This window comes from Poeciliopsis prolifica, unplaced genomic scaffold, assembly GCF_027474105.1.
Source record: "Poeciliopsis prolifica strain line A6 unplaced genomic scaffold, Auburn_PproV2 SCAFFOLD137, whole genome shotgun sequence".
In the NCBI taxonomy this organism is placed as follows: domain Eukaryota; kingdom Metazoa; phylum Chordata; class Actinopteri; order Cyprinodontiformes; family Poeciliidae; genus Poeciliopsis; species Poeciliopsis prolifica.
The window spans coordinates 525,466-552,400 of NW_026562512.1; the positions used below are offsets into that span (position 1 = coordinate 525,466).

The window sequence follows — 26,935 nt, forward strand, 5'->3', positions numbered from 1 at the left end:
CACCATCAGAACATGAACTCTGACCCAGTTTCATCCAATCAACTGTTTATTATTATTGGACATTTAATATTAAAATCACTCGAACACAGAACCGACCGTTCTGGTTGTTTTCTAGAACCTGTTACAGTCCACTGCCATGGACCAGAACCGGACCAGAACAGAAACATCCCGGTTGAAACTAAAATGGCAGAACTTTTTCAGGATCCAGCTCAGGAACCAGGAAGGTTCTGTGGTTTGGTTCTGGTAGAAGGTTCAGTTGCAGAGATCCAGTTTTTGACACACCTCAGGGTTGGGAGCTTGGACTCCTTCCTTTCTCCTCCTCAGTAGGAAGTTCTGCTGGAGGGTCGGGTTCAGAAACCGCAGGTGGAGGAGTCTTTGTGCTGCCGGACGGATCCGGGTCCAGATGTTCTCCTGGCTTTCTGGTTCTGCTCAGTAGACCTGTTGAGATCTGCTGTGAGGTCACTTCCTGTCGTCGTGTCAGCCTGGGGCTCTGAAGGATCTGAGGAAACAGAAACTTCCTCAAGTATTGTTCGTGGATGGCCGGGTTCTGAGCGCCCTCTAGTGGTTCTGGTGGAACCGTCTCACCTGCCTGCTGCTGCCGGGCCAGTCGCCTCTCCAGCGCTCGCTGCCGGTTCTGCTCCATCCGCCGGCGCTGCTCCTCGGTCAGGGTGGGAGGCGCCGGAACCGAAGCCGGGGTGGAGTGGACCGGACCTGGAGGATCGGGAAAGGAGGCCTGGCTGACGAACGGATCGGGATCCTGGACTCCAGGCGGCGGCTCCTCCGCTCCTGGAAACGAGAAACAAAAGTTTAAAATACAGTCAGTTTGTGAACAACCACTGATTTCTCATCGTGTTACAGATTTCTACATGCAGATGAATTTATTGGCTGCAAAGCATCATGAGCTGCTGGAGAGTTTTTGCAAAAATGAAATCAGTTTCTGAATTTAAACATATAGCCATTGGTGTTTCCACTAAAATTAGGAATAATTTAGAATTATGGTCACGTTATGTGTTTTAATATATCTTATATAGACAGCATTATTTTTGCCTAAATATATTTATTACACATTAAGATTATTTAATGAGTTTATCAGCAAGTTTCACGCTGTCCATGAATTGCCTGAAGTTCAAACTCCAACCACTAGAGGGCATCAGAGGACTTCCTGATCTACTTAGACAGCAGATGCATCAACCAACATTTGTAATATTTATACATCTCCAGTGAAGAAGGTAGAAGCTAATTAGCTTCACTAGCCCATTAGGGGTTAAGGTCAAAATTATTTAAAACTGACTGATTTTCATACATAATCAAGCATTACAATAAAAGTTGGACACTTATAAATCTGGCCCAGAGAACATTACTGTGACGGCCTGAAGGTCCAGTCCGACTCACCTGGTTGTCCATGAAGTCTTCGTCTGTGAGGGGCATGTCCAGTCGGATCCGTTTCAGGCAGGTCTGCAGCGGAGAGGAGGAACCCGTTAGAACCCTGCGCACAGAGGACTCTCCCGTCCTGCTTCACCCACCTGAACCTCCTTCTTGCTGCCGAGCTTCTCCACCCGGTCGATGAAATCTTCAAACTGTAGTTTGGGGAAGAGCCGGTGGCCCAGTTCTCCATCTTCTGCATGAGCAGCCGCAGGTCCTCCGCCTGCCAAAGAGCCGGGTCCAGACGTCCAGCAGAAGCAAAGAGGATTCGATTAAACGTGTGAGTCTTTTACAGATGAGACATTTTAGATCCAACAGAAACAGCTGGATATGGAGAATATGTTTTAGAGCACATCAGGCAACTGTTACCTTCAACTGTTATAAAATTAGACTTTGTTATTTAGTGCCTTGAAATTGGGTCTCTGTCTCTTTAAGAAGTTCCTGCTCTTTCTGAAGCTCCGCCTCCAGGAAGTGGTCCCAACATGGCTCCTCTATTAACAGCTTAACGTTTTACCAGCGTTGCTCTGAGCAGCAGCTGCTATAACGAGCTCAGCAGTTGCACCAGCTGTTTGCTAATTGCTGCTGGCTAGTCTGAAGGAGCTAGTCCTCAAAGGTCCACACAGGCGTTTTGTAAGTGAATGGTTACCATGGAGATTAAAGGATTTCTCAAACATGAAAGAATCAAAGCAACATGAAGGAAAAACTTTACAACATGATAGAAAGATCATCCCTTTAAGATGTTTATTTTTTAGTGAATGATGACTAATCAAACCTTGTTTCTCACCTCGTGACCTTTGCCCTTAAAGTGAGCGCTAGCGAACAAGGACCGCAGAGCCGGCAATCCTCTGTCTGAAATGAGCCTGAGAGGAAACAACATCCGTCATGAGCGTCTGGATTATCCACCAGAGGAAGGCGACCTGTCGTGATGGGAAACCTCTGGGAGTCCAGCTTCGTCTGCGGCCGCTTCACTCCTTTCCTCTTGGCAGCCGGAACGTCGGCCAGCTTGGACACCTCGCCTTCCTCAGCTGCAGCACAACGACAGGAGGCCGTCACCAGACGTCACGTTTATCTCCGCTGATGTTTAAAAAACTCTCACCTTCTCCAAACGAGTCGTCCTGCGACTGAGCTGCCCCAGGGGACAAAGGCGGAGGAAGGAGGGAAAGCTTCATCCTCCAAGTTGGACAAGTCGCTCATCCCGTCGTCCTGCTGGTCGTTCATGGCGGCTGAATCCTGAGAGAAAACAAGCAACCGCCATCAGATTCAAACTGCTAAATACTACAGCTGAATATTTACGGGTTTTAATCAGGTTTTTATGTTCAATCACAGCATTAGGACCATCTGGAATAAACAAACTGAGTTGATAATATATCTGATGTGTTGGATGGATGCTAGAAATACAGTGATGAGAAAGTGATGAAATATGAGGAAAACAGATGAAAACGGAGTCACGATATTCAGTAACTAGTTTTCTGTGTTATGCAGCTCAAGTTTCTGTTTCATTTATATAATTTACATATACTTTTAATTCATGTTTTACATATTTAAATATTTCATTATTCATTTATCTGTTTTGATCCTTTTTATTTTATATGACTTATTTGTGCTTCATTTAGTAATTTCAAATATTCTTATTTTATAACCTTCAAAAAAATTGTAATTTATTTAAAATTTTTCTTACATTTCATTTATTTTATATTCCTTTTTATGTGCTTATTTTATTTATTATTATTTTTTTGGAATAATAACATATTTCACTGTTACTTGATGATTTCATTTAATACATTTTATTTATTTACCTTTATTATTTTATTTTGCAGTTTAATTATATGTGCCTTATTTATTTTAGATTTTTCTATTTATTGTGCTGTATTTGTTGCTGCCTTTGACTCAAATAACTCCTGGTTTCAACCAGAGTATTTGTTTTTACACTGCAATTCCCTGCCTGTACTGTAGAGGGCGGTAACACCGTTGGAGAGTCTCCAGAAGAAGTAGCAATGAAAGCGGTAAACGCTAAAAAAAACATCAAAAACAGAAAGACTAGCATGTTAACCGGACACAGAACCGATATTTGGATTAGTTCCGATAACTCGCCTCGATACGGAGACATGTAGGTGTTAAAAGTCTTCTTTGTTTGGCTTCTGAACCGAATGTGACAGTAATTCAGACACAAACTAAATAAATGAGCTGAAATAAAAACCAGCGGCGGCCAGAGAAGACCTGGAACTAATGAAACTTTCAGTTTTGACCCGGAAGAGCCTTGACCTGGATTAAAACTCTGTGAAATAAAACTTTACTGTACCTTTCGATGAGCTGCAGCGCCAGAGAATCAGAGGACCCGCCACTGATGCGCCTTCTTCTTCTGCTGTTCATGAGAAGCCTGCAGCGCTGCTGCCCCCTGCTGGATTCATCAGGTTTTACACCAGGACAGAAAATGAATCCCAGCATAAATTAATGCGGTTACCAGTTTCTTCAACCAATTAAAAATAACACCAGACCTTCGAAGAGTTCATCCTGTCACTGTTTATTATTCTTGTCCTGTCGGCTGCTGAACCTGTCTTGTATTTTTGTCCACATCAAAATGTAATTATTCTGGAACCTGCTGATAAATATTAGGTAATTTGTATTATGTCAATTTTAAAACCTGCAGGGGAATCATTTTTTCAATGAGTGAATCTGTTTTCATATTTATTTTTCACCAAGTAAAAAAATAAGTGATTATTATACTTATTTTTTAAGTGTAATAATTGGAACTTTCCAACCCTCCTACTGTAGAGGAGTTAGGTTCATACCTGGTAAATGAGCTGCTTGATGAAAAATAAATAATGTTAGATTTATATACTACACAAACCCTCTAAATATTCCTCAGATTTAATATGCACATTTAAATCACTTTATTGTCATATCAAATTTAGAAATACAACTGGTAATAAAAGCTTAAATATGATGAAACTCATAACAGTAAAAACAAAATTCAGCCTGGTTGTTTCTTCCAGTCAGAAACTGTTTGAACAGTTCAGTCCAGTCTTAGTTCAACCGTAAACCAGGCTTACTAATAATTTGTTGATTAATAATCATATTCTGCTTGTTCTGACTGTTTATTGATGACCCGACTGGAACAGAACGGCAGGGCGGTCAACAGGAAGACGCCGCTCTCATTGGTTCCTGCTGAGCTTTGCTTCCACAGACGAGGCGACCCGGGCGTTCCTCAGAGGCGTCGGCGCAGCAGAAACATGAAGAAGACGGCACTGAGGAGGATGCAGAGCGTGCAGACGGTGGGAACAAGGATCTCTGTGACCATCTCCATGTGGCCGATCAGGGATCTGCAGCCAGCAAAAGAGAAAATACTCAGAAAACAGAAACAAATTTACAATACAAACATTTTAACTTGAGTAAAGTGCTTGTTTTTCAAACACACCTAAAGTATTGGAAGTTAAAGTAGAATGTTATCACCATCTGGGCATTACGCCGCCCTTTCATGCCACTGACCTGCAGCCAGCAGCTGGTTGCTGGAGGAACACGTCTCCACAGCTTTCCTCTTCCAGCTCTCCACCTGCAGACACCAAGCAGAGGACCAGAGTCAGCAGCTGCTTCTGGATCAGGCTGCGCCGCCAGGACTCACCTCTCTCTGGTTGGGGAAGCCGTTGGAGCTGATGATGCGTTTGTAGAACTGGACCGAAGCTTTTGGGAAGCGAGGTTTGTTCTTGTTCCTGAAGTCCACAAAGTAGAGTCCGAAGCGCTCAGAGAAGCCTTCGTCCCACTCGAAGCCGTCCAGCAGAGACCAGGCGGTGTAACCCTTCACGTTGACGCCGTCTCTAATGGCTGAGGGTCCAAACAGAGACAGACGATGAGGCGGCCAGTCAGCTTCCTGCTCCACACAGAGGAGAAAGCGTCTCCACCTTTCAGCAGCTCGTTGATGTATTCCCTGAAGTACTGCACCCTCCAGTCATCACACAGGTCGGTGCACAGCATCTTCTCCGAGACGCCGTTCTCGTCACGTAGATCATGGGGTTTCCGTACTGGGTCTGTCAGTGAGATCACACGGATGATTCAGGGTTAGATCTTCCCATCCAGAACCACAGAACCTCCTGATCCGGTTCTTCTGGCCTCCAGCTACAAACGAACAAACCGAGGCCTGACAGATGCAACATCCCGCAGATTCAAATGTTTTTCTGTTCATGAAACTGTTTTGGATTTAGATTTTTAAAAACATACAAAATCTACTTTATGATGCTTACAACTGAAGAAACAAGGTCTAAACAGTCATGACCCGTTTATATCTACAACATGCTGGTTAGAAGAAACAGATGATTTTGTTGCTTTACCTTCACAAAGTTCAACAACCTCCGGAAACCCCAGGGAACCGAGTAGAGCCACTCAGAACCAGGGTCGGGCCACTTCGGGTCCACCAGCTCCGCCAGGTCCGGTCTGCGAAGTAACTGTCCCCAAACCCGGACGGGTAGTTCTTCTGGGTGACGTAGCGGGTGGTGTAATGTCCGAGGCCCAGGAAGTCGACGGTGCCACGGACGTAGCTCTTCTCCTGAGGCGAGAAGACGGGCAGCCGCGACGCGCCCAGGCCCTGCTGGCCGCTCTTCCTGCCTGCAAATCCAGACGTCGGGTTATCAGTTCTTCTCCAGGTTTTCTAGTTTCTGTAACTTTGGCACCGAAAAACATGAAAATCTGATTCCTGCTGCTGAGGCTGAATGAGTCGGACATTCAGGACTATCAGAATAATTTATGCTCAAAGTGTCCAAACTTTTGTTAAAATGCCAGTTTTTAATGTCCAAATCAGTTTATTTTAAACCATTTTGACCTTTAATCCATAGTGCATTACTGAATTAGCTTCATAAGCAACCCAAAAATAGCACCAGTAAAACAACAGTAAGAGTGAAAGCCAATTAATCAATTAATTGCACAATAAATTAAAATAAATTCAGTCACTGCCATTTGCCTTCACAAAGATCAACAACCTCCGGAAACCCTAGGGAACCGAGTAGAGCCACTCAGAACCAGAGTCGGCCACTTTCTCTTTCTACCAAAAACTGGACGATAAAAGTTTTCATTCTGGTTCTTTGGTTTCAACTAAATCTTTTTTTGAAGAACCATTTAAAGTTTATTGATACTTGAGAATGTGTTATTGGATCATTATACCATAATATTACTTGAATATGGTCTCAAAATAACATTATCGCAGTAATTTATCGCCCAGTACAATGTGTTGTTGTGGGAGGCCTACTGATTTATTTAACATTGATTAAAAGCAACAACATGTAAATTCAGGCGTTAATGTCTGTTCGTGTTCAGTCGGCCATTTTTCTGAGGAACGTTTAAGGAAAACCAAAGCCTGTTTGCTGAAAACTCCATCAGGTTGGCCATGTGGTCATGGCTGAGCCTGAAGGTACCGATGTATTCCTTCATGACCGCTGGGTAGTCTCTCCGTGGAAGAGCGGCGTGGCGAACCAGCCCCAGGTAGAAGTGGATGTAGCGCTCCGCCGCTTCGACGTCCCGCTGGTTGGACACGTCCACCGGTTCGCCCCAGTCAGCGGTCAGGGAGATCCCGATCAGACCTGAGCCGAGCGGAAAACCAGTTAACTACTGAGCAGAACCCAGAGCCAAAGCATCGGGTCGGTTCACTCCGTCACCTTTCTGCTTGCTTCTCCACTTCATGTCGTAGGTGTGCCAGACTTCAGCGTGGGCCTGGAAACAAACGAAGCACCGAAAAGAGTAAAACAAAGATGTATTTATTATTCTGTTCATATTTTAACTCGTTTTTAGACCTGGAACATTTCTAAATATGTTTGATTATGAAACATTACAATCAAATTATTTCTGTTGAACACAAAGCTCCACTTTCTGCAACTAATTTAAAGCCCAAAGTTTTCGAGTCTGAAATACATGAGGAGAAAACTTCACAGTTCAGCATAAAGAGAGGTTCACAAGTCATTTTTCAAGTCACTGGAGGCCAAATCAAACTCAGGTCTAAGGAACAAGTTGAAGTTGAGTCTGAATCTGGTTTTAGTGAATTCAGTTTGGAGGCTGAACTCTAAACTGAAGACCATCAAACAGATCAGCAGCTTCAGTTTCAACCTTGAGGCTTTTCTTTAGTCGCTGTCATGTTGGATCAGAACCAGATCCTGATTAATGGCTGAACCTCCAGGTTGAACCCACGGCGTTGCGTTCAGGGTCACAATGGCCGAGTCGGCTTTTGGAGCGATCTGGACCCAGACTGACCTTGATGATGTTGTGAGCCGCTTTGTAAGCTCCGCTGCCCCTCATCCTCAGTCCGGGGGCGTGCTCCCCCGTTTCGTATCCTTCCACAGAAATGGACTGGAAAGAAGCAGAACCCCTCAGTGAGATCCCAGTCCAGACGTTCCCACGGTCAGTGAACGCACCATCCACTCACCCAGGGGTTGTTGAAGGTGATCCAGTGCTTCACTCTGTTCCCAAAACGTTCAAAACACAAGTCGGCGAATTCATTGAAGTAGCCGACCATGCTGGCGTTCTGCCAGCCGCCATATTTGTCCTGCAGCACCTGCGGGAACGCCGACATCCTGGTTATGGCTCCGCCCACACCGACGCGTCGGACAGGCGGGAAGAAACTCACCTGAGGTAGATCCCAGTGGTACAGAGTGACCACAGGTGTGATCCTGCTGTCCAGGAGCAAATCGATCAGGTCGCTGTAATACCTGATTCCTTTCTCGTTAACGTGCACCTGCAGGAAGTTACATCATCATCAGCCATTTATGCATTAATATTATACAGAGATTTTCATTCACTGACTGAACAAAACATCATGTCAGGAAACACACAACGGATCCAAAAACAAGAAAAATGTGAAAGTATTTCAAATAAAGCATATTTCTGGAGAAACTGAATATTCTGCAATCTGCAGACAAAGTGATGACAGGTGAAGGTGTCCTGTCTGAGTTCAGTTTGATTCCCTACTGCAGTGCTTCTCAAATAGTGGGGCGGGCCCCCTTTGGGGGCGCGGTGCGATACCTGGGGGCGCGTGTGATCCTGGGGAACAGGCTTTTTTTTGGCCGAACTAGTATAAAGTGTAATTGCGCACAGTAGGCGGCAGTGGCGCTCTCATTGTTACTTCTGTCACGTTTGCGACAGTGCAACATTTTACGACTTACAAGACAACAGGTTTGCCTTGGTTAGCAGTGTTAAGTCAACAAAAAGCTCCGACTGCGTTCTGTCTATGGCCTCCGTTATTCAACAACCCCCAACATGAAAAAGTTTTTCACAGGGATGAAAAGAAAAGCGGAGAGAGACAAAGATAATGAGACAACAGAAAGTCAACCGAAAGCTAAGAAGAGGAAATACGACGAAGCGTATTTAGCGCTTGGCTTCACTGTGACTACAGTTGGAGAAGAGGAAAGACCGGTGTGTTTGCTGTGTCTAAAAATGCTCGCAGCGGACAGCATGAAGCCAAATAAATTAGCGCGTCACTTAAATACGTTACATCCCAATCACGCCGATAAGCCGCTAGAGTTTTTTCAGCGAAAAAAATGTTAAGGAAAAAATGTTATGCAGAGATGGATAGTCACGGTGGGGAGTGGGGGGCGCGAATAGTTTTCTTCTTGCTAGGGGGGCGTAACGGAAAATAATTGAGAAGCACTGCCCTACTGCATGATCCCCAAACTGTCCAGAGTGACAGACACACCTTCCCACAGCAGGACACGGTGGAGGCAGCATCATGCTCTGGGACAGGGAAGCTGTATGGAACAAAATGCTGGAGGCTGCAGAAGCGCTGAGCCAGGGCGAAGGCTCACCTTCCAACGGGACGGCCGGCCTGAACAGGCATTATGGGATGGTTCAGCTCAAAGCAGATCAGGGGTTAAAATGGCCTAGTCAAATCAAACTGAGAAGCCGGTAGCAAAATACATTAAAGACCTACAGATACACCTGCATTTATAATTATTAGAGCTAATTATAAATGCACGCCACACTTTTCAGATTGCTTTAGGCTGCATTCACACCAGGAAAGTCCTGTGGTCCAGAAAAGTATCCTTCTGTTTTCTTTTGGTGCTTTTTTTTTTTAAGTGGACTATAATTTGTAAACAATGCCATGACAATCTTTCCTCCCATTGGACAGAAAGAATGTGGAGGCGGGACAAAGGACAGACCAGGAAGTGAACAAATATGAAAATCCTCCTGCTGCATTTGAGTTTTTATCACCTTCAACTGCTGCCAATAATTCTGCTGACTGGAGAAGTTTTGATTTCTCTTGGTTAGGAAAATGTCTGAGAAATCATTTTATTTTCAGGTAAAGTGGCCAAAGTGGGATTTTACTTCTCAAGCCGCTGGGTAAAATCCTGGGCCAGGAAACGGAGAAGCGATAATGATTCAGCTTCATCTCCTTCATCAGGTTAATGTCATCCTAAAAGACAAAAACATCGTTTCACATTGATCTTCTGATCCCAAACAAAACAAGAATGTTTCCAAACATTTATGAGTTAAATGTTTTTCTTCTATTATAGATGACATAGTGAGAAAATTAGCTGCATTTTGTATTATTGTCAATAAATTTCTGCTTCGTCTGAACTTCCTCTGAGCATGACTCTGTTTTCTGTTGCTTGAAGTTCGTATCATTCTGGGATCTGCAGCGTTTTGTGTTGATCAGAGTAATGTTCTCATCCAAAACGACATAAAGAGCTGAACATTTACCTGAACAAGAACATCTTTAATGGTATTTAGCAACACTAAAAACTAAACGAATGTTGCATAATTCTGAAATAATAATAACCATTTGGAGAATCGTGTAACCACCTTGAACTTGTAGTAGCCTTCACATGAAGAGTCTCCCGTTTCGTTTGAGGAGATTCTTCCTTTTTTATGAGCAAAAACATCCCAGATGCTCAGTCCTTTCCCGTCTGTATTCCACGCTCCTTCGGTCTGATAGGCTGAGCTGCCGACTCCCCAGGAGAAACCTGCAGGTTCATCAAAAATGACAATAACAGTTTTAAAGCTCCAATTAAAGCAGGCTAAACTTCAGCTGCTAAAAAAAACAAATAAATGTTCTGGTCTGGGTTCACAACCCCGAATAGGGCGGCTCAATAGTTCCTGTTTTGGTTCCTGGAACTAGATTAAATATAAATGAATCCAGACACACTCAGTCTGATTTAGTCCAAAGTTTGAATCAAAAAAGACCAAATGCTTGAGGAAAGATAGGAATATTTCTCCCAGATCATCCTGAAAACGTTCAGCTGATAAAGATTGAGATCAAGGTAAAATTATTACCAACATCATTTTTCTTACCATGGAAAATATTCAGCAGGACTCAAAGTATTCATCTTTTTATCACTAAGCTTTTATGATAAGTAGAAAGACGTTTATCAAGAGATTTGTACTGGAAAACAACAGAAATGTTCTTTCTCCGTCCTACCAGTTCGTACCAGTTGGGAAGGTCCCGTAGTAGAAAGAGGTTTTCTCATTTTTGGCCCAGTCAAAGTCTCCACCAGCTGAAACACACAGCGCCAGCGCCAGAAGATGCATTCCTGTCCGCAGCATCGTCCCCGCTCGCTTCCTTCACTCCTGCAGGACAGGCGACATGCAGCTGGACTTAATCACCGCCGCAACCAAACTGCCAGAAAGGCCCTGATGTGTGGCGACAGCAGATTTATCTGAGCCATCTGTGGGACAAACCGGGTCAGGAAGTGGGACGGCGTGTCCCACTTCCTGACCCGGTTTGTCCCACAGAGACATTTCACACTGCTGGTCTCCTCAGCTCTAGAATCTAACTGAAACAGGAAAATGAAGGAGTGTGTGTTGGGTTTGAGGCACCGCCTGACATTTAAAACACACACACACACACAAACTCAAACACACACACACAAACTCAAACACACACACACGTCTGACCTGCCGTGTTTGTCTCATCCGTCTCCGGGACGCAGGAAGAGTCCTGAAGCTCCTGGTTCCCTGCCAGCGCAACAAAAACACAACGGAGTGAAACATCCAGGACCTTTTCCACTATTCACACACACACACACACACACACACACACACACACACACACACACACACACACACACACACACACACACACACACACACACACACCACACACACACACACACACACACCCTCTCTCTCTGAATGGTGCGGCATTGGAGCCAGCGGAGTGTGACAGTAAATCTGCTGGACAAACACATCTGATGGAGAATGGAGGGATTTTAACACTGTAAGCAAACTGAATGTCTGTGTTCATTCATGGCTTCATGCTCTGCAGGCCTGAGGAAAAAGAAAGTACACCCCTTCCACTTCCTACTGACAGAATCTGATCCCTAAATCAAACCTGAACAAAAATCTCTCCCTCCGGGATGTTGTGTCTGTTTTTGTCATTTTTCCAATCAAAAATGTTTGAAATAAATTTTAAGTTGCTGTTTTACTCACTTCCAGCAGGAGCTAGCTGCGCTACAATGTTCCTTTTCTTCTCTTAAGAGTACAGTCAGTCGTTATCAGAATAGAACGGCTTATCTACCTAAAAGAAATGCTGCCACCTGCAGGTGAGAGTTAGCATCACTTAACAGTTTTGACATTTATTTGTTTCAAATTGCAATAAACTCACAATTATGAATTAGCGCAAAAATGTCAATGTTTGTTATGAGGACACATCAAAATACTTCACTGTGTGTAATAATTATAATGAGTTTCATTGTTTTAATTAAAGTAATGAAGCATATTAATTCTTTAACGACATTCTTATATTAAAATGCTCCTAGAGGTAAACAGAAGGGTTTGTCCATATATGGTCAACAGGATACTGCAGGCACTAATCTATGCCAGCAGGGGTCGCAGGTGTGACATTTTTGCTGAAATGTCACACCTGGAGAGAATATATTCTTCCTGTGAACCAAAACTTACTCATTTTAATCTTCTATATTTGAATGTATTATATTGATGAAATTATTTTCAGATAAAAATAAACCAACTGTTGATGAACGTGAAGTGATTAGATGTGATGCTGACTCAGTCAGATACAGCACCAGCTTTGGGGGCCATGTGAAGGGTGAGCTGGGCTCGGTTTGGTCAGGACGTCCTGCGCCGTTCTCCAGGGTTCCTGTGAATAATCCAGGCTCCAGGAGCAGCGGGCCCCGCCGCCATCACGGCCCTTCTCTCTGCTTTGTTTCAGAGAAAATGCTGAATGTTCAACCCAAAGTGTTGGCGCTGCACTCCGCGCTCGTTGTTTCTATTTCATTCATCCTGTGACTCGGGGGCATCAGGAGTGTGTGTTTAGCATATGAATGGCCCCGCGGGCCCCGGCGGCCGCATCAGGAGCAACCTGAGCCTTCTGGTAGCTCTGCACTGCATCAACGTGACATATTTAAGGCACTTTCTGGCTGCCTCGCCGAGCTGACATGAACATCTTCACTAAGGTCCCAGGATTAACCCAACAAACCAGGTATGTCCCGAGGGCCCACAGCGGCGGGGCCCGCAGCGCCACGGGGGCCCGCAGCGGCGGGGCCCGCAGCGCCACGGGGGCCCGCAACAGTTCCACCAAATCACCCCGGCTGAGGATGAGGAAAAAGACACCATGAAACCTGAGCTAACGACGGTTTCAGAGTCCAGTCAGGCTCCAAAACATGAAGAGTTTAATATTGTCTGTTTTCTGAATAAAATGGTTTGTTTGTCTGCAGCAAACTGGGGTCTGTGCTCCAACGTGCCTTCTACGGGTCCACTGGGAGGGTGAGTCCAGCCGAGACACAGCGCCACCTTAAAAAATCTGATCATCTGTTACACAAGTTAAACTTCATTTATTTAAATTTGTTTAACGTGACAGCTTGATTTGACTACTTCTAACAAATTATTTAATTAATTTGTTAGAATTAAACCTGCCTGTTAGCAGAAGAACTTTGGTTATTTGGTTTGACCCATTTGGACCCAGGAGTTTATTAAAATAATTTCTTCACATTTTCAGCCAGAATTTCCTAAAATCTTTGAGGTTCTGGAGAGTTTTCCTGTGGATCTTGCCTTTCCGTTCAGCTCAGACATTTTCAGAGGAATATTCTGCACAGGTTGAGATACTTCTAACAAACTTTGCAATGAAAAACCAGCTGATAGTGAAGAGAATCTCAAAAAGATCCAAAAGTTTGCAGAACCATTGATCCAGAACTCTTTGGAACAGCTGAATGAAACCAATGAGTGTCACTGTTTGAACAGGTGACCCTTTTTGAGCAGCGAAACTTCGCTGGCAGACGACTGGACCTGAACTCCGACTGTCCCAGGATCAGCGACAAGAACTTCCCAGAGAGATGTAACTCCGTCCAGGTGGACAGCGGAGCGTAAGTTCGCCTTTTCAGGCAGAACCTGAAACGTTGAGAACACTGTGGGAACTTCCCAAAGGTCAACGCAACCGAGAACTACTGACCAGAACCGGTCCGTCTCCTAAAACAGTGTTTTTCAAAGGGAGGGCCGCCATGGGGCGCTACTGGAGAACGATAAGAAAAAAATAGGAAAAAAGGAAACCCAACAAGTTTTTAAATCCTAAATGTAATTTTGTTTTTGATTAATGTAATGTGTATTTCAATAATTTTTTATAAAATATGCGGAAAGTTTAAGAAAACTTCTTGAGGATAGAAATATTGCCCTAAAATAAAGGATATTGTGTGACAATAGCTTTTATTGTTAAAAAGGCTATTGATTTATTAAAAAGGCTATTGATTTATTAAAAAGGCTATTGATCGTCTTCCTGACTGGCTGCCAGTGAAGTCGGCTCCTCAAGCCGTAAGTCAGTGAAATTCTGTTACTTTATAGATTTTGTAGCCTTGTCTGAGTTTTCAAAGGAGATGTGAGAAAGTTTAGGAACCACTGTCTTAAAATGTCGGTCTATCGAAGAAGAGAGGACCTCATCATCATCTTCTTCTCTGTGGCGTGTCTGGCAGATGGGTCGGGTTCGAGCAGGAACTACCGGGGCCGTCAGTACCTGTGGGACATGTCCGACCGCGGGGAGTACAACTGCTACGACCGCTGGTGCGCCCAGGTGGACCACGTCTCCTCGGTCCGCGCCGTTAAGCAGGTGAGCCTCTAACACATCGTTTTACCTGATTTCTAAATGTGTCGGCTTCCTCCCTGATGCGCTGCGTCTCTGGTCCTCAGGACAACAATCCTCCCAGGGCGCAGCTGTTCGAGCGAGCCGGTTTCTCCGGGAAGAAGATGGAGATCCAGGATGACATTCCCAACCTGCTGAGCCGCTACAACCTCAACAGAGTGGCATCCATCCGCGTCCTGGGAGGAGCGTAAGTCCACCGACCTGACAGGTCCAGTTTACATCAAAAATAATAAGATTAATGGATAATTGATTAATAATAAGCTATGATATCTTTGACCTTTGGGTCCAGAGATCTGGGTTCTCTCTTCAGGAGGTTCAATCCTGCAGAAAGATCAGATGATGACCCACTTTCAGTTTCCTGTCAGAGATCACCAAATTTGATATAAATGTTGTGGTTTTTCAACAAGTTCAGGAAGTCCTCCATTCTAACAACCCACAGCATCACACATCCTTTACCGTACTTTCACAATCTTTGTGCCATTTTTTACTTTATCTTCTCAAAAATATACAAAAGGAATATTTTAAATTTGGGCTGAAAGTTTTGCATTCAAGTAAAAATAGGTCAATGTTTGTCAAAGGAGTTTCTCCAAAGCAAAGATGAATGCAGAAATATTGTTCATAAATAGAGAATCAATAGCCTTAAACTGAACAAGCTAAATTTAATAAGCTAAATACACACACACACACCCACCCACACACACACAGAGGAAAACACAGAAGTTAGCTAGAAAGCTAAACACTTAGCTTGAAACTTAATATTTAGTTAGCCAGCTAAATATTTAGCTAGCTAAAAGTTGAATTACATTTTAAATTTAAGATTATTGATGAAGAAAATATTTAGCGAACTAATGCGATGTCAACAGATAAGCATCCGCTAATTAGCTAGCTAAAGATTTAGCCTCAAACTGAGCTAGCTAAAGCTTTAGCTAGTAACCGAAACATTTAGTTCTCCAGCTAAAACCAAATAGTTATTAATGAATACATAGAAAGGAAAGATGGAAAGAGCCAGAACCACGTAAAGAGCCTCCAAAGGTTCTGGACCTGACCGACCTGTCCGATCCGTCACAGCTGGGTGCTGTACCAGGAGCCCAACTACAGGGGGCAGCACTACATCCTGGAGAAGCGCGACTACCACAACTTCAACGACTGGGGCAGCCAGAGCAGCACCGTGGGCTCCATGCGCAGAGTCCGGTTCACCTGAGCCAGAACCTGGACCCGACCGGCACACTGCAGCCTGTCAGCTCCTCACGCAAATAAAGACTATTTTGGTAATAAACTTGTCTTTATTGGTTACATTTCATATTCGTTAGAAATAATGTTGATGACTTTTCTAAAAAATACTTCATAAGGTGAAATCCTGAAAATGAGGCATAAAGGCTGAAAGGCACTTTGGAGTTTCTCTCACTTCCGGTCTGATGACTCAGCATCACGTGATTCTGTTAACGGGTCAGAATCACCACGTTAAGGCTTTAAACTGTTGGCGTTTTCCTTCAGCTAAAGACCAGCAGGGCTTGAAAGTAACATGAGAAATGCTGGAAAACCAACCAGGATGTGCAAAAGTTCCATTTTAGTCCCACTATTGAAAAAAATGGGTCAGTTTTACTTTTGTGTTGTGCATAAATTAAAGTAACTGGCCTTGGCTCTGAATCAGGATCAAACAGGAAACAAACTTCGTTTTTAAAACCGGTTTTATTTCAGTTTAAAAATTAAACCCAACTTCTTGGTTTAAAATTAAAATAAGTCTTAGAGTTTGTTTCCAGAGCAGTGGCTTGCAGACAAACTTTGCATCTCATGTTCACAATACAGTTTAAGGTACAACAAGATCCTGAAGAAAACTACAAAACTCTGAAAATTTATAAAAACATTTATCAAATATGCAAGAGAACAAATCCAAAACTAAAGTGCAAACAGTTAAAGTACAGGAAAACGTTCCCGGGTCTCAGGACTCCGTTAGCAGAGGGAGCCGCCAGCTTCTGGATGATGGAGGAGTTCAGCTGAGGAAGGAGGCTGATCTTCATCAGTTTGCTGCTGGTACTTCTTCCTCACCGCCTGCAGGATGAGAGAGAGACAGAGAGATCATCCTCCAGCCTGGGGTACAGGGACCGGGGCCGGCTAGACGTCTTGGACTCACCTGGAACTTGGTCCTCCCCTCGTTCACCAGAACCACGTTTCTTTGCCAGCTGCTGCATGATTGGCTGCAGGTGGGCCTCGTCATAGGTGGAGTAGTGCTGCTGCGTGGGCGACTGAGGAAAACATTCATTAGTAAAGAAACCAGGAACAAACATTTTGTCCCATTTATTGTGGTGCCAAAACGACTGACCAGCTGGGTTTTAGCTTTAACTCAATGTTTCAGCTGTTTTCTGTTTCCTGGAAATGTGTTTGGATGCAAAGCAGAACCAGAACCTGAGCGGTCTGGAAGGCTGGTACAGCAGCAGTGATTTATAAACTACCAGCAGTAGTTTAAAGTTTCTCAGTGAAGGACTATAGAACCGGGCGGCGTCTCTGTCCTACTGGTTCTAGTCAGAACTCCAGCAGCAGGTTCTGGGCTGTTTGTCAGTCCGACGCTGCAGGAATCAAAGTTTCTCTGATCTGTGTCAGAGGTCATCCTGATCTCTGGTTTCCAGCTGGAATAACTGAAGCTGACAGACAGAAGGACAGGCAGGGTGACTCACCCAGGGCAGGCCGTCCACCAGCAGCTGGGACAGACACAGGGAGGCGGCGGCGACCTCAGAGGGCCGCACGTGGACCATCTGGTAGTCCAGCAGGGTCAGCTCCATCAGGTACTTGGCCAGCGTGTGCTTCTCTACGTCGGTCTGAGACACAGAGACAGTCAGAACCACCGATCCAGACCGGACCAGAACCCCGGAGAACTCCTAATCCAGACTGGACTAAACGATCGACGCGCGTTCTCTGGCTGATCAGCCATCTTAAAAACGCAATTAACAGGAATTGATTTAAAAACAAAAATCCAACATCGGACAAAAGGTGCAGAACATTAATTCAATTATTTAAAATCAAATTATTGTCTAAAATGCAACACAGCATAAGCCTGTCACAATAAGTGATAAAAAAAACACTAATAATTATGACTAATGATAATTAGAGATGTTCCTTGTTCAATATTGTTGAAATGTCGCCATTTTGAAAATAAATGCTGCAAACAATTGAGACGCAGTATGATGTAGTTAGTTTTAACTCCAACCTGCCGAGACAAAAGGATGAATAACGTTTGATCTGAAATGTTTCCAGTGTGAAATCTGAAGAAATGAAGTTTGGTCTCAGAAGGTGAGGTGGCGTTATGAGCTGAAGCATCGGCTCTGGTGACAGGAAGGCAAACCTTAATCAATTCCTTACTACAATCTACCAGCAATGCATGTAGCGAGTGTCAGTCTGACTGAATGAAAATCATTATAACCATTTTATGTCACCTTAACGAAGAACAGCTGAAAAGTTACCAGGTTTTCTGGTGGAAATTTCGCTCCAACTCCTCCCCGAGTTATTTATATTTTCTTTGCATGAAATGTTGGTTAAACATTCATGTTTCCACATATCATCTCCGATGTCTGCTGGACTTCGGGTTGCACCGTGTCAGCTGTTCAGGATTCCTCTCTGTGTTGTTTTGAAAGTAAAGTCTATCTATCTGTGGCAGGAAGTCGCATGTATTATTACGTAATATCCATTAAATCAGTGTGAAAAGGTCTTCAAACAATATTATAGTTTATCGCGATAATTTTTTGAGACGATTAAATCGCTCAGTAAAATCTGTTATCATAACAGGCCGAATCGCCACAGGCCTCGTTTTTTATTGAATTCACTCCTGTGTTGTTTTTTTTGTCTTCTTCAATCTAAAGATGTTTCGAATTTTTTTCCAAATTGGAGTCTTTGGTTTTTTCTTCTTTCCTTCTTGTTTGCTGTTCATATCTGGAGTCTCTAAATCCTGCTGGATGGTTTCCTCATCGATGTCGTCTTGTATGGATTCCAGATCATTTGAACATCCTGGTATTGGTTCTCTTGCTAAATCCTCCTCCGAGGAAATAAGATGACTAGAATCCATAACCGGGTCGACCCGGTTCTTTTCCTCCTCTTGTTGTGAAACTGTAGTTTCCTGATCTTCATGCTGATCTTCCTCAGTGTCTGGCTGCAGTTTATCTCTGGTTGTCTCCAATTCTTGCTTCATTTTGCTTATTTCTTCCTGGAACTGCTCTGCCTGTGTCTTCAACATATTAACATCATGAATGTAAGAACACTGCAGCTCCTTGAACAAAACTCTGAGCGTCTCCAGTTCATCCTGTGCATTTCTGTCCTTGTCCTGGAGGACCTGGATTTCTCGCCGTGTGTTTTCCTCCAGGACGGCGTTTTCCTGTCGCAGGCTGTCGATGAGCTGCTGCTTCTCAGTCGCTGATTGCAATGAGGCGTCTTTCTCTTGTTGTACTTTCTGTTTACATCTTTCCATCTCCTCCTTCAATCCAGTAATATCCATGTTATATTTAAGTTTGAGCTTGTTGTAAAATGTTTTGCTCTCATCCAATTCTTTCTTTAAAATCTTTGCGTCTTTCTTCAGGAATTTGGCGTCCTGGTTTGCTTTGCGTTGGAGGATGGCGTACTCCTTTCTTATTTCCTCCACCAGCGCCGTGTCCTCCTCTGATTTCTCCATCAGAGTTTCTTTCTGTGTCTCCAGCTTTTCAAATTGTTCAATCAATACAGTGTAGTTTAATCCAAGGATGACATTTTCTTTTCTTTCTTTGTAAAGAGCAGCTTCCTCTTTCTTTATTTTGTCTTGGTAAATCTCCGCCTGCTGCTTTAACTCGTTTATTAATTTTGATTGTTCGTTTGTTCCACGTTTGCTCTCCTCAAGTTCGGCTTGTAAACGTTTTTCATTTTCTTGCAGGAGGTCGATCTTTTGGGCCATGTCATGTATGATGTTGTCTTTCTCCACTCTGAGCTTCTCCAGGCTCTGTTCCTCATGTAGCTTTGCCTCATCACCAACGTCTGCTTCGTATTTACGGCGCAGCTCCTCATACGAAGCCTTCAGGTCATCCAGCTTGTCTTCCAGGACTTTATTTCGCTGCTTCTCATCATGCATTTCTGCCAGCAGTGCGTCCTGGATGTGGAACTGAGACACCTTTAAATCTTCGTATTTTTGTTGCAGCTCCTCTTTATCCAGGTCTTCCACACTGAAGTGAGCCTGACAAGCAATAGCAACAACTTTCAGTGTTTCAGTGTCAGTATATCTCTGGAGTCTCTTCAGCTCCTCAGTTGCTCTGTGGGCCTTGTTGAAAAATCCCACTTTGAGCTCCGTTTGTTTCTGCAGCTGGAATTTGGTTTCTTCCAGCTCCTCCTCCAGGTGGGCCAGTCTGCGGTTCTGGTGTCTTTCTGTATTTTGAGACATTTTTATTCCAGTAAAATCACTAAAGTTGTCGATTTCGAAACGAAGTGAACGATCGATTGGAAAGTGCTTTGCGGGCGTCTGAACTGGTCAGGGGTATTGCAAGCAATGACAAATATGCAGAATTGTGTTACATACGATTCTGCAGTTGATGACATCACAGACTGCATCGCCAGTGATATCACAGAATCTTTGCTGGTGCTGTGACATCATTCCACCTCCAAATATCTTCATTCTTGTTTACATTCAAAACAGGATTCTCTGGTTTTATCCCGAATATCAGGACATGAAACTCATTTCCATTTGGGTCCAGATCAAAAACCGGAACGTTCTTAAAGGGCCTGTTGGGCCAGAACGTCTGGATAAAAACTATTAAATGGTTAAAATATCAATAAATTGGTGTTTCAGCATCAATAACTGTTACTTAAAATATAATATTGAACATCTTTTCACACTAATCAGTCCATCCAGGATTGTTTTTGTGCTTCTTTGCAATCAACATAACAGATTTTGTGTGTTAATTTAGAAATATTTGTCAGGATATTTGTTTGGGATCCCCTCCATGATTCCCCTCCTAAAGCAGGAGGGGAATCCGCGCTTTCTGATTGGCTCCCGGTCACATTCAACAGGCTGCGTTCAGCTCCCAGTCTGGGCAAATCCTGGATTTAGATCGGAGCGGCCGACACAACACACAACGATCTACAGTCACACAACGATCTACAGTCACACAACGATCCACAGCAACACAACGATCCACAGCAACACACAAAGATCTACAGTGACACGCAACGATCTACAGTAACACAACGATCTACAGTAACACAACGATCTACAGTAAAACACAAAGATCTACAGCAACACACAAAGATCTACAGTAACACGCAACGATCTACAGCAACACACAACGATCTACAGCAACACACAAAGATCTACAGCAACACACAACGATCCACAGTAACACACAACGATCTACAGCAACACACAACGATCTACAGTAACACACAACGATCTACAGCAACACACAACGATCTACAGTAACACACAACGATCTACAACACAACGATCTACAGTAACACACAACGATCTACAGCAACACACAACGATCTACAGTAACACACAACGATCTACAGCAACACAACGATCTACAGCAACACAAAGATCCACAGTAACACACAAAGATCTACAGCAACACACAACGATCTACAGTAACACACAACGATCTACAGTAACACACAACGATCCACAGTAACACAACGATCCATAGTAACACACAACGATCTACAGCAACACACAACGATCCACAGCAACACAACGATCCACAGCAACACAACGATCCACAGCAACACAACGATCCACAGTAACACACAACGATCTACAGCAACACACAAGTGACAATCTCAGAACGAATAATGTTCTAAGATTGTCGTTTGGAATAAATCCTATAGTTTGAACTTTTGCATCATTCAGTCGGATTCTTCTCTATTTAAATCTAATTATTACTGAAGGCCAATATAATATACAGACTTCATAATCTGCACTCTTTTGGTTGAATGCAGCATTTATTTCCACTTTGGCTTTATGTTGTTTAGTTTTTATTCAAGTACATTTATTGTTAATGGAGACTGAGAATCTATTTTATTTTTGGTTTTGTTATTTATTTTGTGCATCAGTCCCAGTGTTCAGTGTCTTTTGAAAGTAAAGTGTTTCTATCTTTGGCAGGAAATCGCATGTATTATTACGTAATTTCCATTAAATCAATGTAAAAAGGTCTTCAAACAATATTATCGTTTATCGCAAGAATTTTTATCGCCCGGCAAAATCTGTTATCGTGACAGGCCTAGATGGACCCATCAGGAGTTTTCCCAGAATCCCCTGCTGCTCCAGACTCACGTTTGCCACCTTGGAGGCTCGGCGCAGGAAGTGCAGCGGCAGCGGGCGGCCCAGCTGGAAGCCGAGCCGCTTCAGCACCAGCTGCTCCATCTCCAGGATCTGGGCCTTGCTGAAGGCGTCATCCGTGATGTAGGCGAAGTCTCCCACCTCCGGGCAGAACATCTCCTCGTACTTACAGGCCACCAGCATGGCGGCCACGCCGGCCAGCTGCAGCTTCCTGCGGGACACCGGCTGGACCTGCGGCGGCAGCAGAGGGTCAGAGCTGGCGGCGGGAGGTTCTGGTGCCGGTGCGGCTCACCTGCAGGAAGCGGTCCAGGACGGCCACGGTGAGGTACAGCGTCTCTTGCAGCAGCTGGAAGCGAGAGTGGACCTGGATCAACCAGTCCACCAGGATCGCCCTCATGGCCGCCGTGACCTCCGACCCCTTCAGGTAGTCGGCCCGGATGGCCTGCTGCACCTGGAGACATGCCGGGGGTCAGAGGTCATGCCAAAAATGAGAAACTCCTGTATTGGATTTTCAATTTGTATATTGAACTCCCTGCGTGTCACTGGGTCAGAGGTCAAGGCCAGAGCCAGGGGCTGTCCACATTCGACAGGCTTTTGTGCATAAATGATGTATAAAACAGAGGAGCACCTACAATCTGTCTGCTTACACTTTAGAAAGCAAAAGCTGAATTCTGGGTCAAAGGTCAGAGCAGGAGGAAGGACGTTACCTCCAGACTCTGCAGGTAGGCGTAGATGTCCTTGACGTAGTGAGAGCAGAGCTGCGGCTCCGCCGCGTCCTGCTCATCCACGTCCGGCACCGGCAGCAGCGTCTCGGAGAAAGCCGGGCACAGTTCCTGCTCCGCCTCCAGGGACGGATCCTCTGGAAGAGGCGGGAGCGTCTCCGGGAACCGGGCCGCGACCTCCGGGACCCGGGCTGCGACCTCCGGGACCCGGGCCGCGACCTCCGGGACCCGGGCCGCGACCTCCGGGACCCGGGCCGCGACCTCAGGGACCCGAGCCGCGACCTCCGGGACCCGGGCCGCGACCTCCGGGACCCGGGCCGCGACCTCCGGGACCCGGGCCGCGACCTCAGGGACCCGAGCCGCGACCTCCGGGACCCGGGCCGCGACCTCAGGGACCCGGGCCGCGACCTCAGGGACCCGGGCCGCGACCTCCGGGACCCGGGCCGCGACCTCCGGGACCCGGGCCGCGACCTCAGGGACCCGGGCCGCGACCTCCGGGACCCGGGCCGCGACCTCCGGGACCCGGCTGGGTTTCTGGGAGCAGGAAAACTTGGAGGACTTGTTGGACGATCCCGTCCTCTGAAAAACAGACATTTAAACCGAAATTCCTCATTTCTACCACAATCTTAGCCAATAAAGCTGATTCTAAACGCATTAAAAACCTTCTGCACATGTTACAGGGATAAACATGAGGTTTAAAAACCAACACAGCAAACATTTAGGTCTACATCCGGGTCACCTTCAAGTCAAAAGCCAAAACATCCGCTGTGTTGTCTTTGGGGCGTTGACCCCGATGACCTCTCGAATTTAATTAGGTTACCATAACGACACAAGTCTGAGCCGGTTTGGTCCCGGATTCTGGTCCCGGAGCGTTACCTTGGTATCGGCCAGCGGTCCGGGCTGGTTGGTGATCTCTCCCAGGGCGGCTCTACGCCGAGCCGCCGCGGAGCTTTTCCCCGCCTTCAGAGGCTCCTCTGCGGCCTGCAGCGGCTGCAACGAACCGAGACAAGTTGGACAACGAGGACGGAGACACGGAGACGGACGGAGACACGTTAACTCACCGCAGCACGAAGCCCCACAGCAGACATGTCGAGATTAAAGCCTGAATATTTGAACCAGAACCGGAGAAAATCCACTGCAGCTCAAACTACAGAACACGGTTCACGCAGGACGTTCAAATAGCGCTGCGGGGAATCTGATTGGCTATGGCTTAGGCCCAGAGGCCGCTTATTGGCTGCAGCTGAGGCTAGGAGGCCGCTGATTGGCTGAGAATAGGAAGTCAAAATCAGATATGTAAACAGCAGAAATGCTTCACATTAGTAGCGAAATATCGCAGAACTTCAATATGTATATATATGCATATTACTTTGCTTCAAGTATGAAGTATTCCTCCATAAAAAGCATTTCTTAGTTATTGAGTATTACTTCTTAATTTGATTTAATTTAAAGAAACGATATAATCCGACAGGTAAAATATAAAATTACGTTTTTAATAATACAAAAATGTGAAAATATATCACAACATCATAAAGAATTGTCATGTTAAAATCTGTTTTTCACCCTCTGTGGTTTTTTAACAACCTCATGACAACAACAGATTTGGTTGATGCTTGGAGACTGCAGCATCCGGTGGACAGGGACTATTCCTTTTTCTCAAATGTACATAGATCGTATTCAAGAATAGACTATTTTCTGTTGGATGCTAAACTAATACCTAATGTGATATCCTCCAAATACCATACGCTTCTAATCTCTGATCACTCTCCAATCTCACTGACTCTCGATCTTAACCATAGGAAACAACAATATTTCTGGCGTTTCCACCAATCCCTTCTATCACAGGAGACATTCTGTAAATTCCTAGATGATAAAATTTCTGACTTTATAGATACTAACGATACAAAAGATGTTACAGACTCTACACTATGGGAAACTTTCAAAGTTGTGATTAGGGGTCATATTATTTCTTTTGAAAAGTTCCTGAAAAACAAAAAACGGAAACGCCTCTCAGAAATTGAGACTGAATTAGCACGCTTAGAATCTAATTACAAGTCCTCTTCCAATCCTTCGACTTTAGAAAACATTCTTGTCTTAAAATATGAATATAATACTATCTTGTCCAGGCGGGTGCTCGATCAGATGTTTAAAATTAAGCAGAAACACTTTGAGCTGAGTGATAAACCCCATAAACTGTTGGCTCGTCAGCTGCGGGGCTTGCAGGCCAACAGGGCAATACATAAAATTAAATCCAAGACAGGAAAAATTGTAATTGAACCAAGAAATATAAACGATTCATTTAAGGAATATTATGAGCAACTATACAGGTCTAAAGCAAAAGGAAATATCTCAAGCTGGCTTAAAGATCTGAACCTCCCAAAGATGAGTGAAGTCGCGCGAGAGGCGCTCAATGCAGACATTACTGTGGAAGAGATTGTTGATGTAATCAAATCACTTCCCAATGCCAAGGCCCCAGGACCAGATGGTTTCGGAACTGAGCTCTATAAGAGATATGCCCAGAAGATTGCTCACCTCCTCCAGAGGATGTTCGTTCACTCTCTTGATTCAGGGAAATTTCCCCCCACTATGTATGAAGCCAATATCACATTAATACATAAAGAAGGTAGGGAGGAGACAGAGCCCTCATCATATCGCCCTATCTCACTATTGAACTCCGACATTAAAATATTCGCTAAAGTACTGGCAAATAGGCTAGATAAACATGTTTCCTCTATTGTCCATCCGGACCAAACGGGCTTCATCCCTAAAAGGTTTTCATTCTTTAATATCAGGCGGTTAATGAACATTATGTATCACAAATTTGACAGTAAGTTTAAGGGAGCTGCTATTTGCCTGGATGCTGAAAAGGCGTTTGACCAACTGGAGTGGCCTTACATTTTGACTGTACTTGAGGAATTTGGGTTTGGTAGTAAATTTGTGTCGTGGATTAAAACAATGTATGCTCAACCCTCTGCCTCTGTCCTCACAAACCAGGACAAGTCAGAGCCCTTCCTCCTGCATCGAGGAACCCGTCAGGGTTGCCCCCTTAGCCCTCTACTTTTCGTGGTTGCTATGGAACCCCTCGCCATTAGTATTAGGAAACACTCCCTAATCAAACCAATTCAGCTGGGAAACATTGACCATCACATTTCATTATATGCTGATGATGTTGTTGTTTTTGTATCACAGCCTGAGAAATCAGTACCAATTCTCCTAGACCTCATTCAATCATTTGGCGAGATTTCATGTTACACTATTAACTGGCAGAAGAGTGAATTTATGCCACTAGGTGTTAGACTCACTCCTGAATTCTTAGATAACCTCTTGTTTAAGATAACTGACAAACTGAAATATCTTGGAGTTATTCTGCCTAAAGACCCTAAACAAATCTTCAAGTTGAACTTTTTAGAAAAAGTGGATAATCTTAGGAAAGATATTGATAGATGGAGAACACTCCCACTCTCAATGATGGGCCGCATCAATGCTATTAAGATGGTGTCCTTGCCTAAATTTTTATATCTTTTCCAGGGTCTGCCTATTTTCATAACGAAGGCCTTTTTTAAATCTCTGGACTCAATAATCTTGCCCTTTGTCTGGGGCTTTAAAGCTCATAGAATATCAAAAACTCACTTACACAAACCGAGAAGGATGGGGGGGTTGGGATTGCCCTGCTTCCAGCACTACTATTGGGCAGCGAATGCAAGGAGCCTGATGTATTGGCAGGAAGATGATACTCAGGAACTTCCTGCAAACTCTCCCCCTGGGTGGCTATTGAAAGATCTAGTGTTACAAATAGCTCTCTCTCGGCACTTCTTTTCTCGACGCCAACATCTCCAACAAATAATGGAATAAATAATATGGTTGTTTTAAATTGTTTGAAAATATGGAAACAAATTAAGATATACTGCAACCTACCAGAGACCTCAGTTCATGCCCCAATGTACCGTAACCATGCTTTTCCCCCATCGCTGTCGGATGTATCATTTAAAAATTGGAGACTAAAAGGCCTAATTACGCTGAAAAATTTGTATATTAACAAAAAGTTCGCCTCATTTGCAATGCTGAAGAGCTGTTTTTCTCTTCCGGATGCGGATTTTTTTAGATACCTGCAAATTAGAAATTATGTTCGAACTAACATCCCGAATTTTGTATCTCTCCCGGAAGAAAATAAGATCTGTAAAATACTGTTGTAAAATACTGGTTGTAACACCCGGAAGTGTAAATGGTAATCAGTGCACTGTATCCAGTTATCTAGATAATTGTCTCGACCTGTTCGTATCTTAATTTATTTTACTTTTGGTTATTGTATGTTTTTATTTGTACTGTTTTGTTGGTAAGAGTATATCTCTCTCACATAGTAATCTGTTAAATGTGTGTGTGAAAACTCAATAAACATATATATATATATAAAAAATCTGTTTTTCACAACAAAAAGCTTGTATATAAAGAACAGCGCTC

The 26,935-nt window shown here is 44.2% G+C and overlaps 1 protein-coding gene and 3 pseudogenes across 1 annotated transcript; 1 reads left to right on the plus strand and 3 right to left on the minus strand.

Moving 5' to 3' along the window:
- Window positions 1-106: 106 nt before the first annotated feature.
- Window positions 107-4,111, minus strand: LOC129355528 (TIMELESS-interacting protein-like; annotated as a pseudogene).
- A 187-nt stretch (window positions 4,112-4,298) lies between these two features.
- On the minus strand, window positions 4,299-14,565 carry LOC129355544 (lactase-like protein; annotated as a pseudogene).
- LOC129355543 (gamma-crystallin N-like) lies at window positions 12,728-15,752 on the plus strand (annotated as a pseudogene).
- Window positions 15,753-16,146: 394 nt separating this feature from the next.
- LOC129355526 (G2/mitotic-specific cyclin-B2-like) lies at window positions 16,147-23,669 on the minus strand. The gene is given in 11 exon segments (XM_055025124.1): window positions 16,147-16,507; window positions 16,509-16,525; window positions 16,608-16,646; window positions 16,648-16,719; window positions 17,149-17,289; window positions 21,753-21,989; window positions 22,051-22,209; window positions 22,466-22,636; window positions 22,973-23,059; window positions 23,357-23,470; window positions 23,542-23,669. Coding segments are annotated over 11 exon segments (1,227 nt in total). The 5' UTR covers window positions 23,569-23,669; the 3' UTR covers window positions 16,147-16,344.
- Window positions 23,670-26,935: the final 3,266 nt, after the last annotated feature.